This window comes from Indicator indicator, chromosome 19 (assembly GCF_027791375.1).
Source record: "Indicator indicator isolate 239-I01 chromosome 19, UM_Iind_1.1, whole genome shotgun sequence".
Lineage (NCBI taxonomy): Eukaryota > Metazoa > Chordata > Aves > Piciformes > Indicatoridae > Indicator > Indicator indicator.
The window spans coordinates 6,041,619-6,063,426 of record NC_072028.1 but is presented as its reverse complement, the minus strand read 5'-3'; the positions used below and the strand labels follow the sequence as shown (position 1 = coordinate 6,063,426).

General features: G+C 43.0%; 1 protein-coding gene across 1 annotated transcript in view; it reads right to left on the bottom strand.

Moving 5' to 3' along the window:
- Positions 1 to 219: 219 nt before the first annotated feature.
- The window catches only part of CMIP (c-Maf inducing protein), a 133,956-nt gene continuing 112,367 nt past the window's right edge, over positions 220 to 21,808 (bottom strand). The window contains exons 11-21 of the mRNA XM_054389606.1: positions 15,224 to 15,289; positions 14,122 to 14,148; positions 13,604 to 13,652; positions 12,099 to 12,206; positions 9,328 to 9,444; positions 7,765 to 7,905; positions 6,780 to 6,827; positions 5,894 to 6,040; positions 4,271 to 4,376; positions 3,055 to 3,125; positions 220 to 551 (exon numbers count right to left, since the gene is read on the bottom strand). Of these exons, the coding sequence (XP_054245581.1) occupies positions 498 to 551; positions 3,055 to 3,125; positions 4,271 to 4,376; positions 5,894 to 6,040; positions 6,780 to 6,827; positions 7,765 to 7,905; positions 9,328 to 9,444; positions 12,099 to 12,206; positions 13,604 to 13,652; positions 14,122 to 14,148; positions 15,224 to 15,289 (934 nt within the window). The 3' untranslated portion in view covers positions 220 to 497. The remainder of the gene's footprint in view (positions 552 to 3,054; positions 3,126 to 4,270; positions 4,377 to 5,893; positions 6,041 to 6,779; positions 6,828 to 7,764; positions 7,906 to 9,327; positions 9,445 to 12,098; positions 12,207 to 13,603; positions 13,653 to 14,121; positions 14,149 to 15,223; positions 15,290 to 21,808) is intronic.

The window sequence follows — 21,808 nt, the reverse complement described above, 5'->3', positions numbered from 1 at the left end:
TCTTCTCTTGAGATTTTTTTTTTGTAAGTTTGATTTTTTTCTGTAGCAAAACTGGTGGAAGAAGAGTTCTGACTGGACAGCTGCCAGCCAAGGAGACTTGGGTAAATAATGAAAAATTAATATTTTTTTTTTCTCTCCACACGGCATAAAACACAAAGGCAAAGAAAATCCACAAAGATGTTTTTTTTCCTCTTTATAATCCTCTTGCTGCTACAGTGTCCTTTCTTTTTTATTTTCCTTTTCAATGTAAATTATGTTGATTCCAAAAGCACAAAGCTGCAAGAATCCGGCTGGGTCCAGGCTTGCCCTGTTCCCCCCAACACATACAACGTCACTCCTCTACCCCACAACCACGACTCCTACCACCAAGTCCCAGGACTCACTGCTCTACAGGTATTAGCCAAAAAGTTATTTTCTGGTTCATTTTTCTCTGTTTGTTTTAAAAATCTTTTCCTTCTCACAAGAAGCAAAAGAGAAGAGTCGAAGGCAGGGAGAGTTCACCATGCTTCGGTGTAGCGGACGTCCACTTCTTTCAGATTGGGTAGTTTAGCCTGTGCAGGAGGCAGGAAAAGGTCAGAATTAGTGACACGTGTTCAGCACTCAGCAGAAGTTCCTGTCACAGCTGTTCTGTCAGCAAACTGGGAGGCCACAGACTGCAGGGAGATGCGCTATGAGCTCCCCCCTCCAGAGCAGCACTGCAATCCAGCAATTAGGCTTAAAGGTGTGAACGGAGGAACAAGATGCTGAGCCTTTCCAGACACACAAGACTAAGTCACACCTGAGACAAAAGCCAGTGGCTGCAGTAAAACCCATGCACCAGCCAGCCAGCCGGCCCAGATCAAGACCTCCATCTTCACTTTTTATACCCAGCAAAATTTGTCTGGCAAACTCCAGCCATGAAGGCAGTGGACTCAAACCGCAGCAGCCAGCCAATGTTCCTTCTTCAACCTCCACACTAAGTCACTGCTTGATTTTTTTCCCCTCCGTGTATTAAAAGAATTTGGAGAGTGTCAGCAACTTCTGGTGTCTTTGTGGTCTTCTCTCCACAGCTCCACAGCATTTGGATGTATTGTTCCTGAACAACCCTGCACGAGGTAGAAGGCAATGGGCTGCTTGCGTTGTTCCTACTTGTTGATCCCATTTCCATGCTTTGGCCATAATTGCACAGCTAATTCTCTCAAAACAAATAAACATGTTTAATTAGACTAGGGCATAATTGAGGAGTTGGAAGTTTCTAGGAGTCATTATTACCTCACTCCTTGATTTATGTGCATGCATATTTTGATAAGAGCTAGTCATAATCCTACAGACACTGCCAGCAAATAATTTTTCAGTTAGGCAATAATGACTTCAGTAGTGGGTGTTTATTTATTGTCTGGTTCAGCCTGCCTGGTACATATGTGGGAGTCTGTGTGTGTGCAAGCGTGTTTAGTGGGGTGGGGGATGGAGTGGAGAGGAAATGTCATCACTGGCTTGTGCCCCAAATACTCTGCAGACCAAGGGGAGAAGGAAAGACTTGTATCAAGACAATGTTTCTTTGAAGTCTGAGCTGTTCTGTACAGACCTACAAACATGTGCCCCAGGGAAAGAAACTGTTACCCTGCTTCTGAACACACACAGAGCTCTAAAATAATGGCCACTAAGATAAGTCTCAGTGCAGGAGGTGAGAGGGGAAAAAGTGACACACGCCTGTTCTCTCTTTCGATTCTCTCCAATCATCAGGACTTTGCTCACAGCCAGTTTTGCTGTTTGCCCTGGCAAGTCACTTTGTGTTGCTGCTAAGGACTCTTAATGCAATACCAGAGCAGAGGGAACCAGCTAGGAAAAAATGAGTTTCGGTATGAAGTTAGTGGCAGAGGGGCTGAGAAGCAGGGCTAGGAGTGGGGGAGCCTTTCAATAGACTTGATTTCAGAGCCTCGGGCCAAATGCAGCATTGACCTTGATTGTCTGTAAATGCCAGGGGCCTAATACAAGCCTCATTGTGTGAACCCATCTGCAAGCCAGCTGTTAATTCCAAGGACGATGTCTTTGCATATACAACTGTGACACAAGTTTTGAAAACTTGATCTTGAAAACTCCATGCCAGCAGCATTACAGCCGAGTCCCTGGGGAAGCCCTGGCTCCACAGCCAGAACCAAAGATGTATGCTTGCAGTGAATTCTGAAAGCAGAGCTGTTTCAGGACTTGCCTCAAGTCTGAAACTGAAGCCAAGGTTGCGACCTTTTAGAGTAAACCTAGCATGAGCTGAGGTTTCAGCACACAAGACAACGTAACGTTGAGTTTCACTTTGAGTGCTTGGGTTTGTGAAGTGAGACTTTGGCAGATGTGACTTAGTGCTAGAGTGAAGACAAAGTCCATGGGAAGTCACGAAAGCCAACACATCCCAGGCAGTCTTTGTCTGAAACCACCTGGGACCATTTCCCTCCCATAGCTACCTTCTGGTTTTTTACACCTTTCGCCCAAGTGGTTGTGAATTCAAAGTACAAAGAGTAACACCAACCACCTTACATGGCAAACCTGGGCCTTCGTGCAGGTGTTTCTGCTTAAACTCCTGTTCCAATCCATGAGGTACCAAGTTAAACTTGCCCCTCCCTCAATGCTTTTAATTCTCCCTTTGCCCTCTGAATCAAAGCTCCATCGTGCTGTTTGCCCATGCTACTTTTGGTCCACTTAACAGTACAGGAGATGGCTTTGGGGTCATGCACTAGGTTTTACCTGTCTCTGTATCCTCACTGGAAAGAACCAGTATGTTCCTAGTCATGAAACCTTTACTGTTGATAGCACTGGTGAAAATGTTCAGTTTTTGATTCCACCTCATACTCATCTACTCAGCACGTTAAATATTTCCTGGCTCTACTGAAGCCAGCAACTCATAACTGTTTTCAGTCATTCTCCTCCCTCTCTTCAGGTGACTTTCATGCTACCCACTCCATGGGGCCAGTTCTCTCTTCACTATCTGCTACCACCAGGCACTTGCTAAACGTGTACACCAGGACTTGCTAATCCTCCTGGACCAGCTACTTCTCATCTTTAGTAGATGCAATTCACAAGTACCTTGAGATCTTCATAGGTATCTGCCGAAAGTTTGGTGCTGTTCATATTTAAACTACACAGACTCTTCATGGCTGAAAGAAAAAACACACAAATATTTATGACCATGCTGCATTTTCTTAAACTTCCAGGCTTAGAGTAGGCCAAAGCCTAAACAAGACAGGACTATGTGCAGCACTCTCAGGAAAAAGCTGAATAGGGTAAAATATAGAAGTACAAATGGATAAACAGCTGTTTGGGCCCTCATCCAGGAAAAAGTCCCTATTTAGGAAGGGCCATTAAGCATATGCTGAAGGCAGCTGACTTCAAAGGAGTTGAGGCAACTTCTCATAATCAGTTTCCTGCACACTGTTCTGAATAGTGCCCCTTCTCAGTGCTCTGCATGGTGCACGCAGGGGCCATGCTGATCTAGCAGACCTCCCTCACCCCTTCCTCCCCCCCATTTCCATTTCAGGCTCCAGTACTTAGCAGAATAGTTTCCTAAGATGAGCCATAACTACTGGCCTGTCTGGCACGTCTGTGTAGGATCAAGCCTATTAAAGGAGCCCTTTAAACCCAGTAGGCAAGGGTTAAAATGCACTCTTGGATGTAGGAAAGAGTCTCATTCTGGCACGTTGAGCAGCTCTCAGTGCACAGGGGAATCCCAAATGCTGCTGAGATGGCCACACTCTGCCTTGCCCTGTGTAAATTAAGAATTGCATGAGTTTCACCTCCTCAAAAATGAAGGAACAAAACATGCCAGAGAGGGTATGAAACCTGCTGCATAGGGTTCTAAGCTCAATAGTAAGGTCATGTGGCCTTGCAATCTTCCCCTCCTGCAGCACAATGCCAGACTCCCCCCCAGAGAGGACAGCCACAGTCGGGCATGGGAAAAAAATCTGGGAAGTCCCAGGGTAACAGCTCACCATGTGAGATGGAGACAAGTGCCATCAGCAAAGTCAGAGGCAAGAGCCAGAGTACAATCTGGGGCAACAGAGCCCACACGAGGTCACTAAGCTTTGTCAGGCTCACATCACCTCCTGTTCCCCTTGCTTGCAGCTGCAGAGCCACTTGAGTGGGCAGGGAAGGGGGAAGTTTAAATCCAAACACAACCACGGCTTGTCCTAAATCCCTGTGGAAGCAGTGCTGTGGCAGCCAAGAAATCAATCTTCTGCCTGAACCCATGTAAATTCCTCCAAAGCCACATAATTTTCCTCCATGGCTTATTTTGGTCACTTACAGCTAAGTGCCAGCAGCCCAGCATCCGTGACAGGAGTCTCACACAGGTTGAGCACTTGCAGCATGGTGAGGTGTTCAGACAGAAGCCGCAACCCTGCGTCTCCGAACTGCGGGGTGCAAGAAAAGTTGTTTTCAAACAGAGCAGGAACATCGTGTGCAAGCACCTCACTGCAAGCAGAGCACACTAAAACCACCTCTGCAGAGGAGGCTTCAAAGCCACACTCAGATTATTTACCACAATCTCAAATGACAGGAGAGAAAGCAAATAGTTTTATCCCTGTTTTGCAGATGGGGAACAGAAAAGTGACTTGAGTGCACTTAACCACAGGCCATCATTTAATTAAAGTGCTGCCTTTGAAGTCTGGACTTTGTATGAGAGAGCTCCCACCCTGGCTATTCAAGATGGTTATGGCAGTCCCAGCCAGTTCCAAACCACATCACACACAAAAAGGCATGATGCAAGTGGTATTAATTAGTTATTTTGGTCTCAAGAACAATGTACTATTGATTGGCAATTGTTCTGCTGACCCACTTCATTTCTGCTGTTTCTGAATTCTAGATTAATGCAAATGAGGGTATCACAAAATAAAATGGAATCTAAACATTTTTTTTAATTAAAAAAAAAAAAAGAAATCCTACAAAACCCAGGCTCTTTGTCCAGTGAAATCAAACTCATTTTGAGCAACAAGCATCAAAGTTTTCAAATCCAAAAGTTACATTGTTAGGACAAATCTGGAGGCAATACAAGGCAGTCCTAAAACAAGCAAGCAATCAGATTCTATTTCATATTCCCCACACAGAAAGAGGAAAGTTATGGGATACAAAAGTAGTTTGGAAAACAAACCAAGCCATTTACATGAACACTTGAGTGAACAAAAATGCTGCTTTTTGTGGATAGACAGAACAACCCTATTTGCAGTCAGTATTACGAATAGGTGCTAATAGAAAATGGGGAAAACCTATTCAGTGGAGAGACCTCAGAGACCAAAACCAGTAGAGAAACGTAGAAGAAAATTGTAATTTCCAAAGATTTTCTCAATTAACAGCTGAACCATTTATTCAGCTCATTTGGCGTCTTTTTGCTTACAAAATAACCACATTATCATTATCTTTTCCTTCTTTTTATTCACTATTTCAGTTTCACTTTGTTACTGCTGTTTTAAAGAAAATCTGGCTGATTGTGGTTCAGGGCAATTCACTGCCTACACTGCACAGACTCTGTGTTTTGCTTGACCAGAGGAGCTGCAGCACAGCATCACTTTTTTTATCCTAAATAGGTGAACGCTTGAGTGTTTCTCAGATCAACAGCAGCAGGTGTGCTGCAAAGTCCACAACATCAACAATGCCTAACTGGAACATACAACCCAAGGCAACAGCAACCCTTTTATAATTAAAAATAAAACAAAAATTTTAAAAGACTTTTGAAATGGAAAAAGGGAAAAAAAAAGAAAAATCAGCCTCTAAGGTGAGCTAGACCACAGAAAGGCCCTGTAAAAATATCATGAGGACAAATTCATTCTAAGCAAGCCTCTTCACACACTCTTCTGGGTGCTGACGTAATGTGAAATTTCAGAATTAGTCAGCACTGGTTCCTGCTCTGAGTTTCAGTCTGCAGAGCACCTACCTGAGTCGACCACAGGTTCAGCTGCTTGAGTGAAGGCAGTTTAATGAGGTGCTCAGCACAAGCACTTGTCACATTGGTGAAGGCCAGGCTGAGGTTTTCCAAATTTCCAAAAGATCCCGAGCTTAGCAAGCGGGCCAGGTCTGCATCCTGAAAGCAAACACCAGATTGATAAGCAAGATTATTGACTCCTCAGCCTGCAAGCATCTGCAGTGGTGTCACTGATACTGTTAACCAGCAAGGGTTGCACAATTACACCACTTGTTTACAGTAAGAGAGAATCACACAGAGAAGTTTCTGCCTCTTTGGCAAGCAGCTGGGCTCTTGTGGCAGCGTTGCTTCACACACCCTGGGAAAAATTTATCCAGAAATCAGGACGAAAATTTTCTTTGCATGTGTATCCTTATGAGACATGAAGTGGCAGAATAAATGTCAAAGATGGGTCTTTTAGTTTAATGAAGATTTCACTGCAGGTCCTAGATCCAAACTGTTCAGGACTGTTACTTGGCCTTGGTAAAGTTAGTCTGGGTCTGTACCCAGTGCAACAGCAAAGGGTCTCTTTCAGACCCAGAACTGTACACTGTGAAGTCTGCTTTCGTACTGCAAAATTCTGTCCCCAAATCTACCACCACATCCTACTGTAACTTCCAGATCTGCTCACCAGTATAAATCTGACAATCTGATGCATGTGTTGGCCTTGGGAAACTGCTGCACAGACCCAAGAGTAGAAATGTGCCCTTACTTGTGTAAACTCCAGTTGTGTTCACAGAGCAAGCAGAATGGTTTCTCTCTCGAATGACCAAAACCACTGTGCCACATGACAAACATAAATTAACTGCTTAAATATGGAAAGACAAAGCTTCTTTTTCTATTGACATGATTAACTTACTGTGGACTTGGATGGCAGTGTTAACCTTGTGGGACCACCTTTTCTTTGCTGTAAGAGAGAAGATATTTTGGTCAAACAAGTTGCCATTCTACATTTTAGACCAAGCAAAGCTTAGCAAGCTCTTCACTAAAGTAAACCCTGCTCTGATTTCAAAGTTCCCTGCCAGCCCTTCCACCTCTTCCCTGCTTTTTCTGCACTGACAGATTTTTTTCTGACTGTGCTAGATGCAGGCCTCTTGCTACCCAGGGGACATCCACCAACCACAGCTAGTGGTCTTCATGCCATAGGTCAGCATTCTGCTTGCTTCAGCCTGCCACTATTTGGTTACTTTCACTTTAAAGGAAATAGCCTTAAAATGCTGGACTAAGATAGCAAAGGGGTTGAGACTGCACAGCTGATAAAATAGTTTGTTTGACTTCAAAAACAGCATATACTTTTCAGGCTGGGAGCAGAGCTTAAAGACTAGCTTAAAGCTAAATGTGAAAGAGGGAAGAGGAAGATGGTGGGTATGCTTGCATAGGTGAAAAAGTGCTAATCAGAACAGATCTATCTCCAGTCTGCAGACCTTGTCTTTTTTTCATAGGCTTTAGCTCTGAGAACTAGGTCTTAAAGACCACCCTCAGTGAAATGTTGTGACTGCTGAAGCATTAAGAAATGCTGGCCAGCAGTAGAACCATTTGCTGCTCATATGTCAAAAGGTGGCAGAATTTGACAAGCTGACTTGTAAGACAGCAGGACTTCACCTTTATTCTTCCACACAGATTCTAAGCAGGTTATTGAATATCACTCATAAGCACAGTGTGGGATTAGACACATCAGTAAATATCACACAGGATACATATCCCCAGCAAAATCCTCCCAATACTGCTCCCATCCTGTTGTTAACTGGGAATTTCACACCCTGCTTGTCCTTCTTTTGTAGGTCCATTTCTGGAGAGTACAGAGCACAATGTGCTATGGCAATACCCCATGCAGGGTGACATACCAGCTCTTTTAACTCCCTCTGCCTGTCACACAGCTGTTCATACATTCTCTTTCCCACGTCTGTGCTTTCCAGGGTAGAGATGATCTGGAGCTGGGTGTCGTTATTATCGATGATGTTGTATTCCAGCATCAAACACAAAATCTAGCAGCAGAAGGAGAGAAGAGTGGTCACTGCAGAGCTCACATGACATTTCTTTCAAACATGCTAATGACACTGGGCATGCTAGTTTAAATTACTGGGGAAATTATTCATTATGCAGGTCGGATTAGAGGACAGTAGCAACATTTATTGACCTTCCAACATAAGAAACCATTTTTTTATTCATAAAGAATGATCTCTGATCTCTCAAAGTCAGTCTATCTGTCCTGCCTTCCATTAAGTGCTCATTCTTTCAGACCAAGAGCTGCAATTACTTTGCATCAGCCCTGGAAGATGGCTTCATGCCATGGCCCTCTTCAGAACAGGTACAATCGATCCAGTACTTCCCAGGTACATCAGCTAGACTGCAGATTGGCAGACCTGGGACATTACACATGAGCAGTACAGCCAAGCAGTCCTCTCAGTGCTGGATTTTTCTGTCCCTCAGTGCCAGCAGAATGCATCTGAAGGGTATCCAGCCTGTGAGGCAGGATGGGAAAAGGCCAGAGAAGCTCTGAGAGAAGATGATGCTGGGAGCTCACTGCTGTGGCAGGACACCCTCCAGCTCGCTGGGAACACCTCTGACTCACCCCTGGGCAAGGGGCTGCCAAGAACAAGTTAGATACCAGCGAATGATTCCAGTGGGTCACCATGGGCTTAGGACACAAGCTCCCCTCTCCAGGCTGCCTTTCCCTTTCAGCTACACATCAGACCATTGCAATCAAAATGCAGATCTTTTACTCCCTCCTAATCTTAATTATTTTTAATGAAAAAAAAAAATCAAGGAACATAATATTCAATTCATGCAGCACACTTTTATTTACTGGTTTAAATTAGCATGCACAGATTTAAGTCAATGAAAAATTATAACTTCTTCCAAGTATTTAACCACTCTCTATTTCCATTTAAAATAGATGATGACATTAATCAAGAAATTCTCTAAAGAAACCTAGAAAAATGTGTCTAAACTATTAGTGAAAAAAAAAAAAAAAAAGAACAAGCCCAAAACCAAACCAATCATACCCAGGAAAAAAAATGTGTATTAACTCAGGTCCATGAGGTTTTGTAAATGCACTTCTTGTGCACTGCTCTGTTTGCAGGTGGCAATACAAGCATCAGGCATTTAGTGATGGAAAACCCTTGCAGTTCTGGGTTCTGACCCCTTACCAGAGTCTGTACCATCATGGATGTTTATTTCCCATCCTAGCCTCTGCAACTGAATTACAGTAAACAATCTCTCTCCAAAAAGTCTTGCACACTCAGATCTGCAGAACAATGCTATTCCATTCCACCTAATCAAAAGAAACACAACTGCCTGAACTCATCTTCTCTAGTTTCACTAGATCTAATTCTGGGAAAGGCAGTGTGATAGAGAATCTGAATACTGCTCAGAAACCCTTATGACTGTGTATGTTTAGGGCTTACCTCAACCATTGTCTGGTTACCCCTCAAAGCCAGTAGCATGCAAGGTCCTAATTTATTTTCAGCCAGGGAAAGCAGGAACTTCTTCGTTTTATAGCAGGATCCCATTAAAATATGAACCTGTTTGAGAAACAGCTACAATTAGAGCTGTAAGCCTAAGCAACACAGATACCTCTAGAAGGGACATTGTCAAACAAATCCAAGTGCTTAAAACAAATGTAAAGAAAAGGAGGTCCTCACTATGACTATGGTTGCAGCCTCTCAACAGCTTTATTGCTGACTGGAAGTGACTTTTTGGAAAAGGTGATGCCTACAGATATCTGAGGGAGCAGGTAGTATTCCTCCATAAAGGAGCTCAGCTGATAGCCCAGAGGCCTGATACAAGCTCCACAGGAAACATCAGCGCAGCTGTGCAACTGCCCCTGGTCCTAGTAATGTGATGAACCCAACCCCAGGGGAACCACAGGAGATTTTGCTTTGGCATCTGTTTATGGCTCAGTTTCCCTCTGCAACAATGCCAGCTGGTGAGCAGGGGTTGTGTGGGCTGGACGTTTAGTTAAGAGGCCGTGTGCTGGCAATCTGCTGGCTGAGCTGGCCTTGGTTAAGGGGTGGTGATGGTCAAACTCAGAATGACCAGACAGGAGCTGACTGGGAAAGGAAGGAGTGCCTTAAGAAAACCCAGCAGTCCTGAGCCCTAAGTCATGTGCTTTCAATGCTCTTGGTTCATTATCTTGCTTTCCCTTTTGCTCAGTTTTCCCTGAAATGAAAGAAATGCTGAGAACATGGCCTGAATAAGACTCCTTCAAGTCCACTAGCAGACAAGAGTGCCCTGCAGACTCTCCCAGCTCCAGAAGCATTGGATGATATTGCATAGTACCACCTACAGCAGAAATGCAAAGCCTCTCTACAAATCAAATATGAGACGCCCTTCCCACAAAAGAGGATGGCAATATTCTTCCCCATTTAAAAGCCCTAGGGATTAGCTGCAGAGAATTTTGGGTTCCTAGCTGAGAGTCTTATTTTACAGCCCAGATGGCTGATTCACCAGCTTGCTGGCAAAGCACTGTGTGAGAATTTGTAGCTTCCAATACAAGAGCTCTATTATGTAGCCTCAACATCAGCACCACTCTACAGTAAGCTTGTAAATGCTTTCTCTGGTCCCTCAGGTTCACAGTATTGCCTGGACTATGTTCAGTACTGCTGAAAATACTGCAACCATGCCATTGGTGGGGTCTGTTTTATGTGGACCATATGCTACCACGCAATTCTTTCTCCTCCTGGCTTCCTTACCAGCAAGGCCAAAATACAACAACTATTTTTCTTAAGTATCCATCAGTTCAGGTGGCTTTTAAAAACAGTAAGTTTCAAGCCACAAAGGATTTCATGTCCTGCATTTATCATTGAGCCTTTTTGGAGGTTTTCTTTGAGCTAGGGAAAATACTGAAGCTGACACTAATGCAAGGCCCATCTCAGAACAGGATGTTTTTCAAACTTTATGGTTAGTTGTTAGCAGCTCTTTAAGTATTTATCAACAGCCTTGCAAAGGGCACAGAGTACTGCACATTAATGTGTGTTAGCATTGTGCTTTCTCATGCACACCACCTCCTGATGCTCATAAATATCTTGGACCACGAAAGCTCTCAGGAGAAATGACATAGTTCTGAAGAAATTTTCTGTTCAAGCACAAAAGAAATGGAACCAGTGAAGTGGGATCAAACCTTTTGCTACCAGTCTTTGTTCATTATCTGTTTCAAAGGTATCCGATGGATCTGAATTTAAGTCTAGAGCATAGACAGACGTGCATGCTCTTTATGTTCCAAAATGCTCAGCATGTGGATGATGCACCAAGTGTAGATCCCTCCTGAAAGGCACTTTGTGTATACACAATAGCCAGCTTCAGCAAATGTTTTTCCCTTTACCAGAGAAAGGAAGTAGCATAATTTCCATCTTACTTGCTATATGGAGAACTCATACACAGCGAGCCCTACGTGACTTGACCCAGGTTGCACAAGAAAAGAGTGCTATCATCAGTGATTAAAACCTCTCATTTTCTGTCTATAGAAATAACTGCAGGAAATGGAATGCTGGTTTCTGTTACAGCTCCCCACAACAATGGAACTGGGTAGAAAAACTGCTAACATCTTTCTATCTCTCTTTCTTTCTCCTTCCTGCCTTCCCCCCCTTGCTTTCCTTCTTTTTCTTCTTTGATTAATTCAATGTTGCTGTCTTCCCTGTCTCCTAGTATTCCATGCTCTCTGAGAGAGTTTTATTATACAGACACACAAGCACACATATTTATAAATACAAAAATACATACACAGCAAATCACAGAATCATTTTGGTTGGAAAAGACCTTAAAGACCATCAAGGCCAATTATTATCTAACTAGCAAGTCTGGTGCTAAACCATGTCCCTCAGCACCACGTTTAAACACCACCAGGAATGGGGATTCAACCACTTTCCTGGAGAGCCTGTTTCAGTGTTTGAGAATCCTTTCAGTGAAGAAGTTTCTTCTAATATCCAATCTAAACCTGCCCTGGTGTACCCTGAGGCTGTACCACACAGATACATAGATGTGTGGTGTTGTGCATTACACTACCAATGGGAAAACTCACCAAAGTTCAAAAAGAGAGAGATAATATGTTAACCAAACTGTGGCTGTGAGGAAGTATGATGAATTTGGTGATATAAAGATTTAGATTTCTTACTGCCAGCTATGCATTAGCTACTTACTGCAGAGAAGTTACTAAGCTCACACCATTACAGACACGTACCATACTGGCAAAGAGCTCTCCATCATCATCACACGCCACTCCTCCAGGGCTGTAGAGCTGGAACCAGCCATCTTTGCCAGCCCGCACACTCAGCAAACATGAGTGGACCTGCCAAAAAGCGAAGACATTGGGAAGGTTACAGCTCCTGCCAATAATCACCAGCATCTCCCACACTGTGCCAAAAGAAGTAACTGCAACACCAGGGACTGATGGAAACCTCATGGTTAATATTCCAACCTACAGAGCTGCAGGCAAGTATCCACTCACAGAATCCATTTTTTTCAGCACAAACAGGGAGGGAAAATGTATCATTACCAATCACATGGCCTTTGCCATTCCCTTTACACAAACCAACCACAAAATGGCTCTAATCTAGAACAGCTCTTTTCACTTAGGAAAAAAAAACACAACCGAAAACCAAACCAAAATCTCAAATTTCTGAGCTTCTGACATTTATCCCCCATCCTCCCTGCATGTGTGTCTATACCTCTGATGTGATCTGCTATAATAAAATTTGACCAGAGTCAGGGTGAAGGAAGTTTACCAGAAAAATTCAGCAGGGATATGTAAGACAGAAAATGCACAGAACTGGCACCAGTGAGCAACTATTAGTCTAAATTTGACCCACAGTATAAATTACTACATCTAGTTCCACAGTCAATAGGAGTTATAATCAAGCTTTTTTTCCCCCCCTTTGAAGAGACAGGTGTTCTACTTCAATTTTTGAGGAGGGGCAGAGAGAGGTGAAGTCCAGGCTCCTTCCTTTGGGAATGTAACACCAGTGACAGATGAAGTCCTTGTGCCATTCTTAGACAAGAAGGTCTCTCTCTTCTGACAAGGCTGACTCTGCCCACAAAGCATAAAAAACAGGGCTTCTGGGTAATGATGATGACAACACAGCCTCCTCACCCACAGTCTGGGGGAGCTTTCTCCTCTTTATGCCAGAACCAAAAATTAATGTGGATGAGAGGTTCCCTCTGACTCAGCCAAAGCTGATGATGTTGAATAAGCTACGTGTGAAGCTATAAAGAAGTCAGCCGCCATGAGGCTACAGCTACGCACTCCAGTAACACACCTCCCACCTCCTTTCTCCTGCTAATTCATGAGGATTACGGTCATTTGCACATAATGTAACTAAAATGCAGCTAAATAAAACCTGTTATTTTGTAAGCTGTATGGATCCAATGATTTTGCTTTCCTTTTTTTTTTTTGGTACCCAAGACGAAAAGCTCTGAAAGATTCAACAGAGTGGGAAAACCTTGCTGGTTGCAGTTTACTGGAGAGCAAGGACATCAGCTGATGCCAGAGAAGGAGGACATGAGGCACGTTTATACATAGAGCAAGAAACCATTCATACCAAGACTGTGTGCCCTGAGTGGCTATTACTCCCTAAGAGACTTCAGCACAGCATAATCACACCATGTTCTGAAAGAAACTACCTAAAGAGAGAGCTTCTGAACAAGCACACTTGCAATCCCTCCAATTAATACCAGCAATAAACTCACTTCTTGCCTCGGGTCTTCTGCGAATCTCTGAATCACGTATTTCAGCTCCCTGAAAAACACAAAACAAAACAAAGTTAAAAGGACAAGGTAAGCAGTTGCTGGTTACAGCATTCACACAAGTGTCATATTTCTCTTGGATTACACTTTAAATAATATATATTCATGCACCTTTGAGAGAAAAAGTTGAACTGCTTCCACAGGAAGGAAACATGAGGTCTCCTAATTACAAAGGAGAGTGTCTATTCACAACAGCCTATGAAAGCTTTCTTTTCAGACAAGTGCAGTAACAAACTAATTTCTAAATTCTATCAGCATCCCAGTCCTTGGGTTCTTGCTGTCACAGTGAATTACAAAGAAAACTGTATTTTTTATTGCTAACAGAACATGCTTACAGCCCCTCACAGATGAAAAACATTAGAGACACAATATTGAATAATGCATCATTGCTATTACTGACTAGTACAAGTATTTTAAGTAATTACCCCCTTCAATAAAACAAACCAACCCCACAAACTTACTTTGTGAATTTCTCATGTGCAAGAGCCCTGAAATTTAAAACAGAAGAATATGAGGATCTGGGAGAAGGGGGGGGGGGGGAATGAAAACCCAAACAACCCCTTTTCAGTTCTTTCCAAATAATAAAAGGATGTGCTAAGCAATCACAGCACACAAGACAAAAAAAAGTATAATCTTTCCAAAAAAGATCAGGTAAAGTCTCCTTCATTAATCTAGGGTGGAAAAATAAAATAATCAATTGGAACAAACCTCAAAGCTTTTCCTGAGTCCTGCCTTAGACAAGGCTCTGACTAACGTCAGTGGGAGCTTTGGGTCAGAAGAAAGTTAAGTAAAAGGCTCATAACACAGCTATGTAATTAAACCCAGAGTTTTGGCTACCTCCAAGAGCCAGGTGAATTCTCTAATTGCAATGCAATTAAGGTACAGTCACAACTAATGAACATCAGACACCAGTAAGGCAATTAATGGCCATTTTGTGAAATGCCTTGCATCATGGTATGGTTTACACCTCCCCCAGGACTGATGTTTGACTTAGATAAATGATGTCTCTGTTGCCTATCTCCAAGCTCTTGCTGTAGCCCAGGTAACCTGGCATGGACGATTAGACCTCTCTGATTCAAGACATTAGGGGATGTGATAAGCTGGCAAATTGTACAATTACAGGTTGTAATGTTTGTCCGTGGAGGTCTGCATTTCATAAACACTACTGTTCACTAATAGGTTTCTGAGGGAGCTTGGCTGATCCGTAGGGTAGCTTCTTCATTTAATGCAAAATACAAATGGGACAAGTCTCTGTGACGCCAGGAAAGCATCTTCCTCCACTAAATCTCCCACTGTCTCCTCACCAGCTTCCCTTCCTCTCCTGTCTGCCTGTCTCTAGTTAACCAATTTTCTCTTCAGGATCATCTTAGAGAAATGAGGACCGGAGACAAAGATGGGGAAGTCTTCATGCCCCTCTGCATCAGCCAAAATCAGCTCTAGATTCTCAATCCGTTATTAGAGGCCCAAAGCTCCTATTACCATCAGTTTTTATTTGACACTACGTCACCATAAAACAACAGTAACAAGAATAACCCAGTAAATGCTAAGACAGTACAAACTTACTCCTTGGGAAACGGGATAGGTTGAAGCAAGCTGGCCAGGGCTGGTCTCCAGTCATCGTAGTCTGACCTGAAAAACGAACATTTTATGAATGGGTTATCAAGTATTACATATTGTTTGTCAACAGTTAGTTTAAGGAGTCAGAAGTTTTTTATTGCAGGCACCAACAACCCTTCTGCTTTACTGAGACACTCTAAAGATCTACAGTGACATTTCCCTTTCCACTTTCAGCACATTCTCCACTGAGGCACAATAAATCTGGTATTTACAATGACCTCCATAGAGAGGCCTTCTTTATGTCAACTTGAAGACATTTGCTGTTTATGAAACCTGTTGACATTTAATCACTAAGGAATACTTTCAAAGTTGGTACAGCAATTACCAGTCCATTGCTATTTGCAGCCCTGCTCTGCATTTAATTGGATTTTATTTAATTTTTTTTTTTTTGCTATAAGCCCATTTCTAAAAACAAAGACACCCCCTTTTTTGAGCTTGGCATGAAGGAATGGGTCAACTTAAACAGTACAAAGTTTTTAGCTTAAGAGGCAAGACACTAGACAAGGAAGTATTGTCAAAATCCCCGAGTGAAAAAGGCCAAGTGAGGAAAACCATAGCAGAGCGCTCGGGCCAGGGCGCGCAGTAAGAAGTGTCCCCTCTCTGCTGTGTTAGCACCACAGCTCCCAGCTGATGCACTTCATTTTCCTCTCTGCTGTCAATACCAGAACTGCCCTTCTATGAGGAGACATCATCTGAACCCAAATAAAGAAAACATTTTGCTTTACAGCAGGCCAGTGGCAGCACATCATCTCAATCTAGTTGCAAAGTGCCAGCACACCTGGCGACACAGGTATGGCTTCTTGTGTAGGAAAGGCACTCTGCACACTGCCACCCCTCCCCTTCACATCATCTCCAATATTTAGTGGTTAGTTAGCACTACTTAACTGATGTGCAAAGGACATAGATTAAGATGGATGAAGTGAAGAACACATAAGATAACAGAATTTGGCAAGTCAGCACCAAAACAGGGTACAGCCCAGACACCAGCACCGCCTGCTAGGCCACTCTCACTCCGATCAACACCAATGACCACACACAAAATAAATCTCCTGGGGGTGCAATGCCTTGGGATGCCTGAAGAAGGCAATGCAGAAGAGCCTGTTGTCTCCTCTTACTGCTGTTACCCTTTGGATCCCAGTTTCAAATGCCAGACTGTTGCCTGCAGTTTACTGCAAACTTGGCACAAAAGTATGGTGTTTCTTTAGGAAGGAACGACGTGTGATGTTCTCAAATGGACAGTTACCTACTGATAGCATTAGAAGCAGACAACACATGCATAGGAAACATTCCAAAATAATGCATTTTTTGCAAAGAGAAGGCTCTAGCCCAAAGAAATTGAAGATGGATGCATTTCTAAAACTCTCATAGTTTTTTTGTTTGTTTGTTTGGTTTTTTTGAACCATAAACCCCAGAGATTTCCATGAACAGCTGATGCAGGACAGTCCACAAGGGCATGTCCATAGGTACAAAGGAAACTTATGTGCATGAGCAATGTATTAAGAAGCAATATGCAGAGAACCTCTAATTGAAGGGATGATCAACCAGGGAGGAAACTATCACCTGCCCAAGAGTGGTATGAGTTCAGGTTACAAAGATCTGTGATGTTTCATGCAAGTAACCCACCTACAAGAACAACTGTGATCTGATAGTAGCTCCATATATTAAAAAACAGATGAATGCCATAAAAAAAGCACTGTGGGATGGATAAGAGTAGCTCTTCTTCCATGCCACTGTGCAAAAGTCTCAAGTTCAATACAGACACTTTTCCTCTGTAGGCAACTTCAACAACTAGTCCTGCCTCTTTCATGGGTGCATTACCAGGCAATCCTGGTACACACTTTCCAATCTATTCCGAAAATCCCTCTACCAAGAGGCCAAGAACCACAACGTTGTGTTGAGTTCCAGAGGATGTCTCCTCCCCCATCTGCAGCTGTTAATCATAAAAACACTTAGATACAAGGCTGGGGCTTAGAGACAGGCAGTTCTGGAACTGAGGTGGCACTGGCCAGGGAAAAATCTCAGTACTAGTTCTCTTCAAAACACCAAACAAATAATATTTATTTATTATGGAACATCACTAAGACTCTCAAATCTTGTTTTCTTTTCTTTTTAGCATTTGAGGTACACAGCATTGCACGTGTGAAGCTCCACTGATGCAAAAAAGAAACCTCAGGCCCGTGTCAGTTGTGCTAAAAGCCATTGAGTCTAATTTTCATCTCCATCAAAAAAATCTGTTCTCTGGTCTAAATTAGGAGCAACTCTTGAGATAAGGGGTATTACATCAACCTAATGTGAGCACGAGTCCATCACAGACAGACCACACCGTGATCATTGATTTTCAAGGTTCTTTTCAGAGACAAAAATTCCTTTCCTGCTTGGACATGAAACATGAAGATCATCAACTGTGTTTAGTGCTTCAGAAAAGCAAGACATGAAGCAGGACTTCATTACAAAGGGTTGTTTTTCCACTTTGTCTGTGTAAAGTGACTATCATGAAACACTTGAGGATGGAGCTTGCCATATAAACTGAAAATAAATCAAGGAGACCTCTGACATAACACTTCTAAGATGAGCTCTCTGGGTTCTTTTAACAAAGCTTGGATTAACTAAGGCTCTCTACAGGACTATTTTCTGTTTCTAACCTACAGACAAATTGAATGAATTAGCGACAGAGAACTCTGACCTGTGTTCAGTTTCATCTCAAAGTGTCTTGTTTACCTAACAGGTCTCTGTAGGAGACAGAGGATGCAACAAATTTAGAGCTGCAGCCACGAGAAGTGCCAGAGGTCTCTGCTGCACACTGCCTGGGTTTCACTACATTTGTTAGGCATGACAGCATAGTCCAGACCACAAATAGTCTGACTTTGAGCTGGCACCACACTTCCACCCAAACATCCATCTCTGTGCTCAAGATGTTTTGTGTTCCTCCTGTTACCACCTACATCCCCAGAAGAAGTTAGTCCCCTGGTGCTGTCCTCTTGGCATCACTGCTGTGCTGAAGCCTCAACTCTCTCCCCACTTCTCACAAGAGACCTCTGGATGCAGCCTGAGCACTGGCCCTGAAGAGCTCATGCACGGACCTCAGTGCTGGCACTTGGGTCCTCAGAGAACTGAGAAGTCTAATGAGCAAGTGCTTTCTTTTTTTTTTTTTTCTTCTTATGAGAATTCTACTAAACCAGTATCTGAATTTACTCTAACTGCAAACAATTTAAGAGCAGATTTTTGAGCAGGAGAGATCTGCAAGTTAGAAGGCTGAATTAGGAAATCCAGAAGTGTTAAAGGTGTTTCACATTACACGAAATACAGCACCTACAAATCTCTCCTAACAGAACTTTAGAAGCTGAGACCCACTTGGAAACTCAGTTGCTGCAACCTCTCAAGTTAAGCATTACACCACTCAAATTCCTCCTTGAGCAATCTGGAGAGTTGTGATTAGTAATAATATGAACCAATCAATTTTTCATGGCTGATCTTCAAAGGAAACTGCAAAAGGAAGAAAAAAGCTGCTTTGTAACAGACTAAGAGCGAGCGAAAAGCTGCAGACAGAATTGGGCAGCATCACCCCCTGACTTCTCTTGAAGCTGTGAGTTATGTGTGGCAGCCATTTGCAGAGCAGGTCTCTGAGGGGGCCGTGAAAATAAACCATGGCCTGTTTTCTAGGAGGAGAAGGAAGAAAACCATTTCCTATTAAATACATAGTTTGGTCACGTGAGTGGGACCTGAACATAGAGTCTACACAGCCTGTAATCCCTTCAATCTGAGCTAGGAAACATGAAACAAACACAGCACAAGAATAAAACTAAACTACTTATTAAAAGCCTACGGTGTTTCTCCTCCTCCCACCTATTCCCTTTTTGAAAACATCTTCCTCTGTCTCTGCTCATCTCATCTGCACTTTTCTTTTATTCTAGACAGTTAATGTTTTTCTTTTTTTTCCCCCTTTTTTTTTTTTTGGCCCATTCAAAGCTGTAGCACAAGACAGAAGTGTTTGAAGCAGGCAAAGAAAGGGAGATAGATGAGCTCTGGCTGCAGTTAACCACCACCTCAATGAGCCAGACAAAGAGACCATGCCAGGAGGAGGAGGGAGCACAGAAGTACAGGGAGAACTCAGGAGAGTGCCTATGACGAACTCCCTTTGGAGCTCTTCAAAGGGTGCTAGGCTGAATGCTCACACTCAACTCACAGCCTAAATCCCAGGATTGGCCTTATAAAAGAAGAGGAGAAGAAAGACTCCCTGATGTACTCACTGGCTCTGATTTTTGCAGGATGTGCAATTTCAGGCAAGTCAATCTGGCAGCAGTCAACCTGCAGCCCAAGCTCTGGGTTCCCTGGAACTGTGCGCTGGGCTGGGGGTCAGGGTGTGAAGCAGCTGAAGGCTGTCATAACAGTCACCTGCTACTATACACAGCTTTACTTATCCAGAAACCCTTTTTTAAGGAATTGGCCAGAATACTGACCAACCATATAATTAAATAATCCCAAACTGTAGTGCCTTTGAGCCACCATTGCTGCCAGCATGATACATTTTCCTTCCCCAGGATCACCTTTCACCAAAATGAAAACCTGCCCATATGTCATGTGCAGCACAAACAATCCAAAACATATTAGCAGCCCAGGGCAACCCTGATAAACATGACATAAGAGAATCCACTTGGGATATTCAGAGCATGCCACTGACCTATTGGGGAATGTGGAGAAGGCAGGGGAAGCTCCAGTGGGTGCTCACATTCACAAGGCTGTCAGTCTTACTGCTCAGAGACTGTAAACCCCTCTGCTTTTAGAGGATAATAAAGAGACAAGGAGCAACTGCTTGGACACAGGTTGTTTCTCCAGACTGAGCAGCTTGACAAGGCCAGGAATCTTTTAGATAACTCCTCTGTTACCAGGTAATAATAAGATGATCAAGTCCCCCACTGTGTACTTTATCCCTTCTTTCCCTGGCTCCAGGTTCAACTCCTCTGAGTTGCACAATACAAGGTTTAGCTCAGGGCTCCAGAGCAGGATGAGAAAAAGCCCCATCAGACCCCCTGTCATATAAGACAAATCTATCTGCAAAACACATTCAGCCTTCTTTTGAGCTGGGTTTGTTCACTCAGACAACCAAATTTAGCACCATTGAAAGGCTCTGGAACGGTCCTGCCCTAGCTATTGAGGACAGAAAAGTCCTCCACTGCTCACAGTTGGCATGGCAGCATTAGGAAACAGCAATGTAAGTCTGCCCAAAGGAGCAGACTCTGCCCTGGTCACACAGGTCCCAGAGAGGGGTACAAGTGTTTGGGTATCTGGAAGGGCCCTTGCTACTACAGGCAGCCAAGGAAACAGTAAATAACACAGACGAAGGGTGACAGCTTATGATATACCACCAGCAGTGCCACAGCCTCCCTGTCTATTCAGGCAGCCAGTTTCATCTGCTACTTGTTGGCACAGCTTAAGTGTCCCCTGTGCCCCCTTCATATGCTGGGGTGCTGCCAGGGGAATCAGCAGGGTGCCTCAGGTGACACACAGACATTGAAGTTTTCCAGTCCAAGGAAGACAACTCACAGCTACTTTTACTGCAAATTTCTCTAATCTGAATTGTGCTGTTTGGCTGTACAAGAAATTCTCCAGTGCATAGAAACATTAACGTGCAAGTGGGAGCTGGACAATGCTAAACAGCTCTCAGAGCCTCTAATTTAATACGATGAACAGAAAGATTTCAATTCATTTAGTGCATTTACCACACACCAGTTTGAGACTCGTAGCATTCAGGAGGCACTGATGGCATCAATAACCCCTTCAGGGTCCAGAATAGAGAATTTTGACACAGAAGTTTGATCCACTTTTGAGTTCAAGACAAAAATACCATCTTCAATTAGAGATTGTCTCCTTTAAAACATGCCCAGACTTCAGGTCATCTGCCAACATCTTTAAACCCATGATTTTCTCTTTTGCTTTAGTATGCAATAGTTGTGTTCTGTTACTCAACTGCACTGGAAAAAGGGTCAAAGATGTTCTTGGTGCTATGATAACAGCCACACAGACGAACTGTCTAATCTGCATTTAGCCTTCTGTGCAAAAAGTATTGCACTGATTATTAAGTAACTGCAGTTATATTTTTATCAATATAGAAGTGGGGGTTTTCCACCCAAAAAAAGTATTGTGTGAGAGCTAGGTGAACAATAAAATGTCCTCTGCTGAAGACAGTGTTAAGAATTCTTTTTTGTTACACTTTCAATAATTAAAATCTGCTTAAATAGATAACTCCCTGCTGCCCTAAGTTAATTATGTTAAAAAAGATATAATTGTTGGTGACTCTCTTGTCTTGCCTAAAAGAACAATTAAATTCAATGCTAAGCAACTTATTTATGTTTGGCTTACCATTGTTATTAATAAGAACATTTTAGTGACTGTCTGATAAAAGCTCAGCTCCTGAATAGCACTTGGTTTATGTTTTCTTCTTACTGGCAGGTTCTTCAACCCTCTTTCTTCATATTCTCAGTTTTCAAAGTATAGTGATAGTATTTAGTGCACCAAGAGGAATTTAAATAAGGA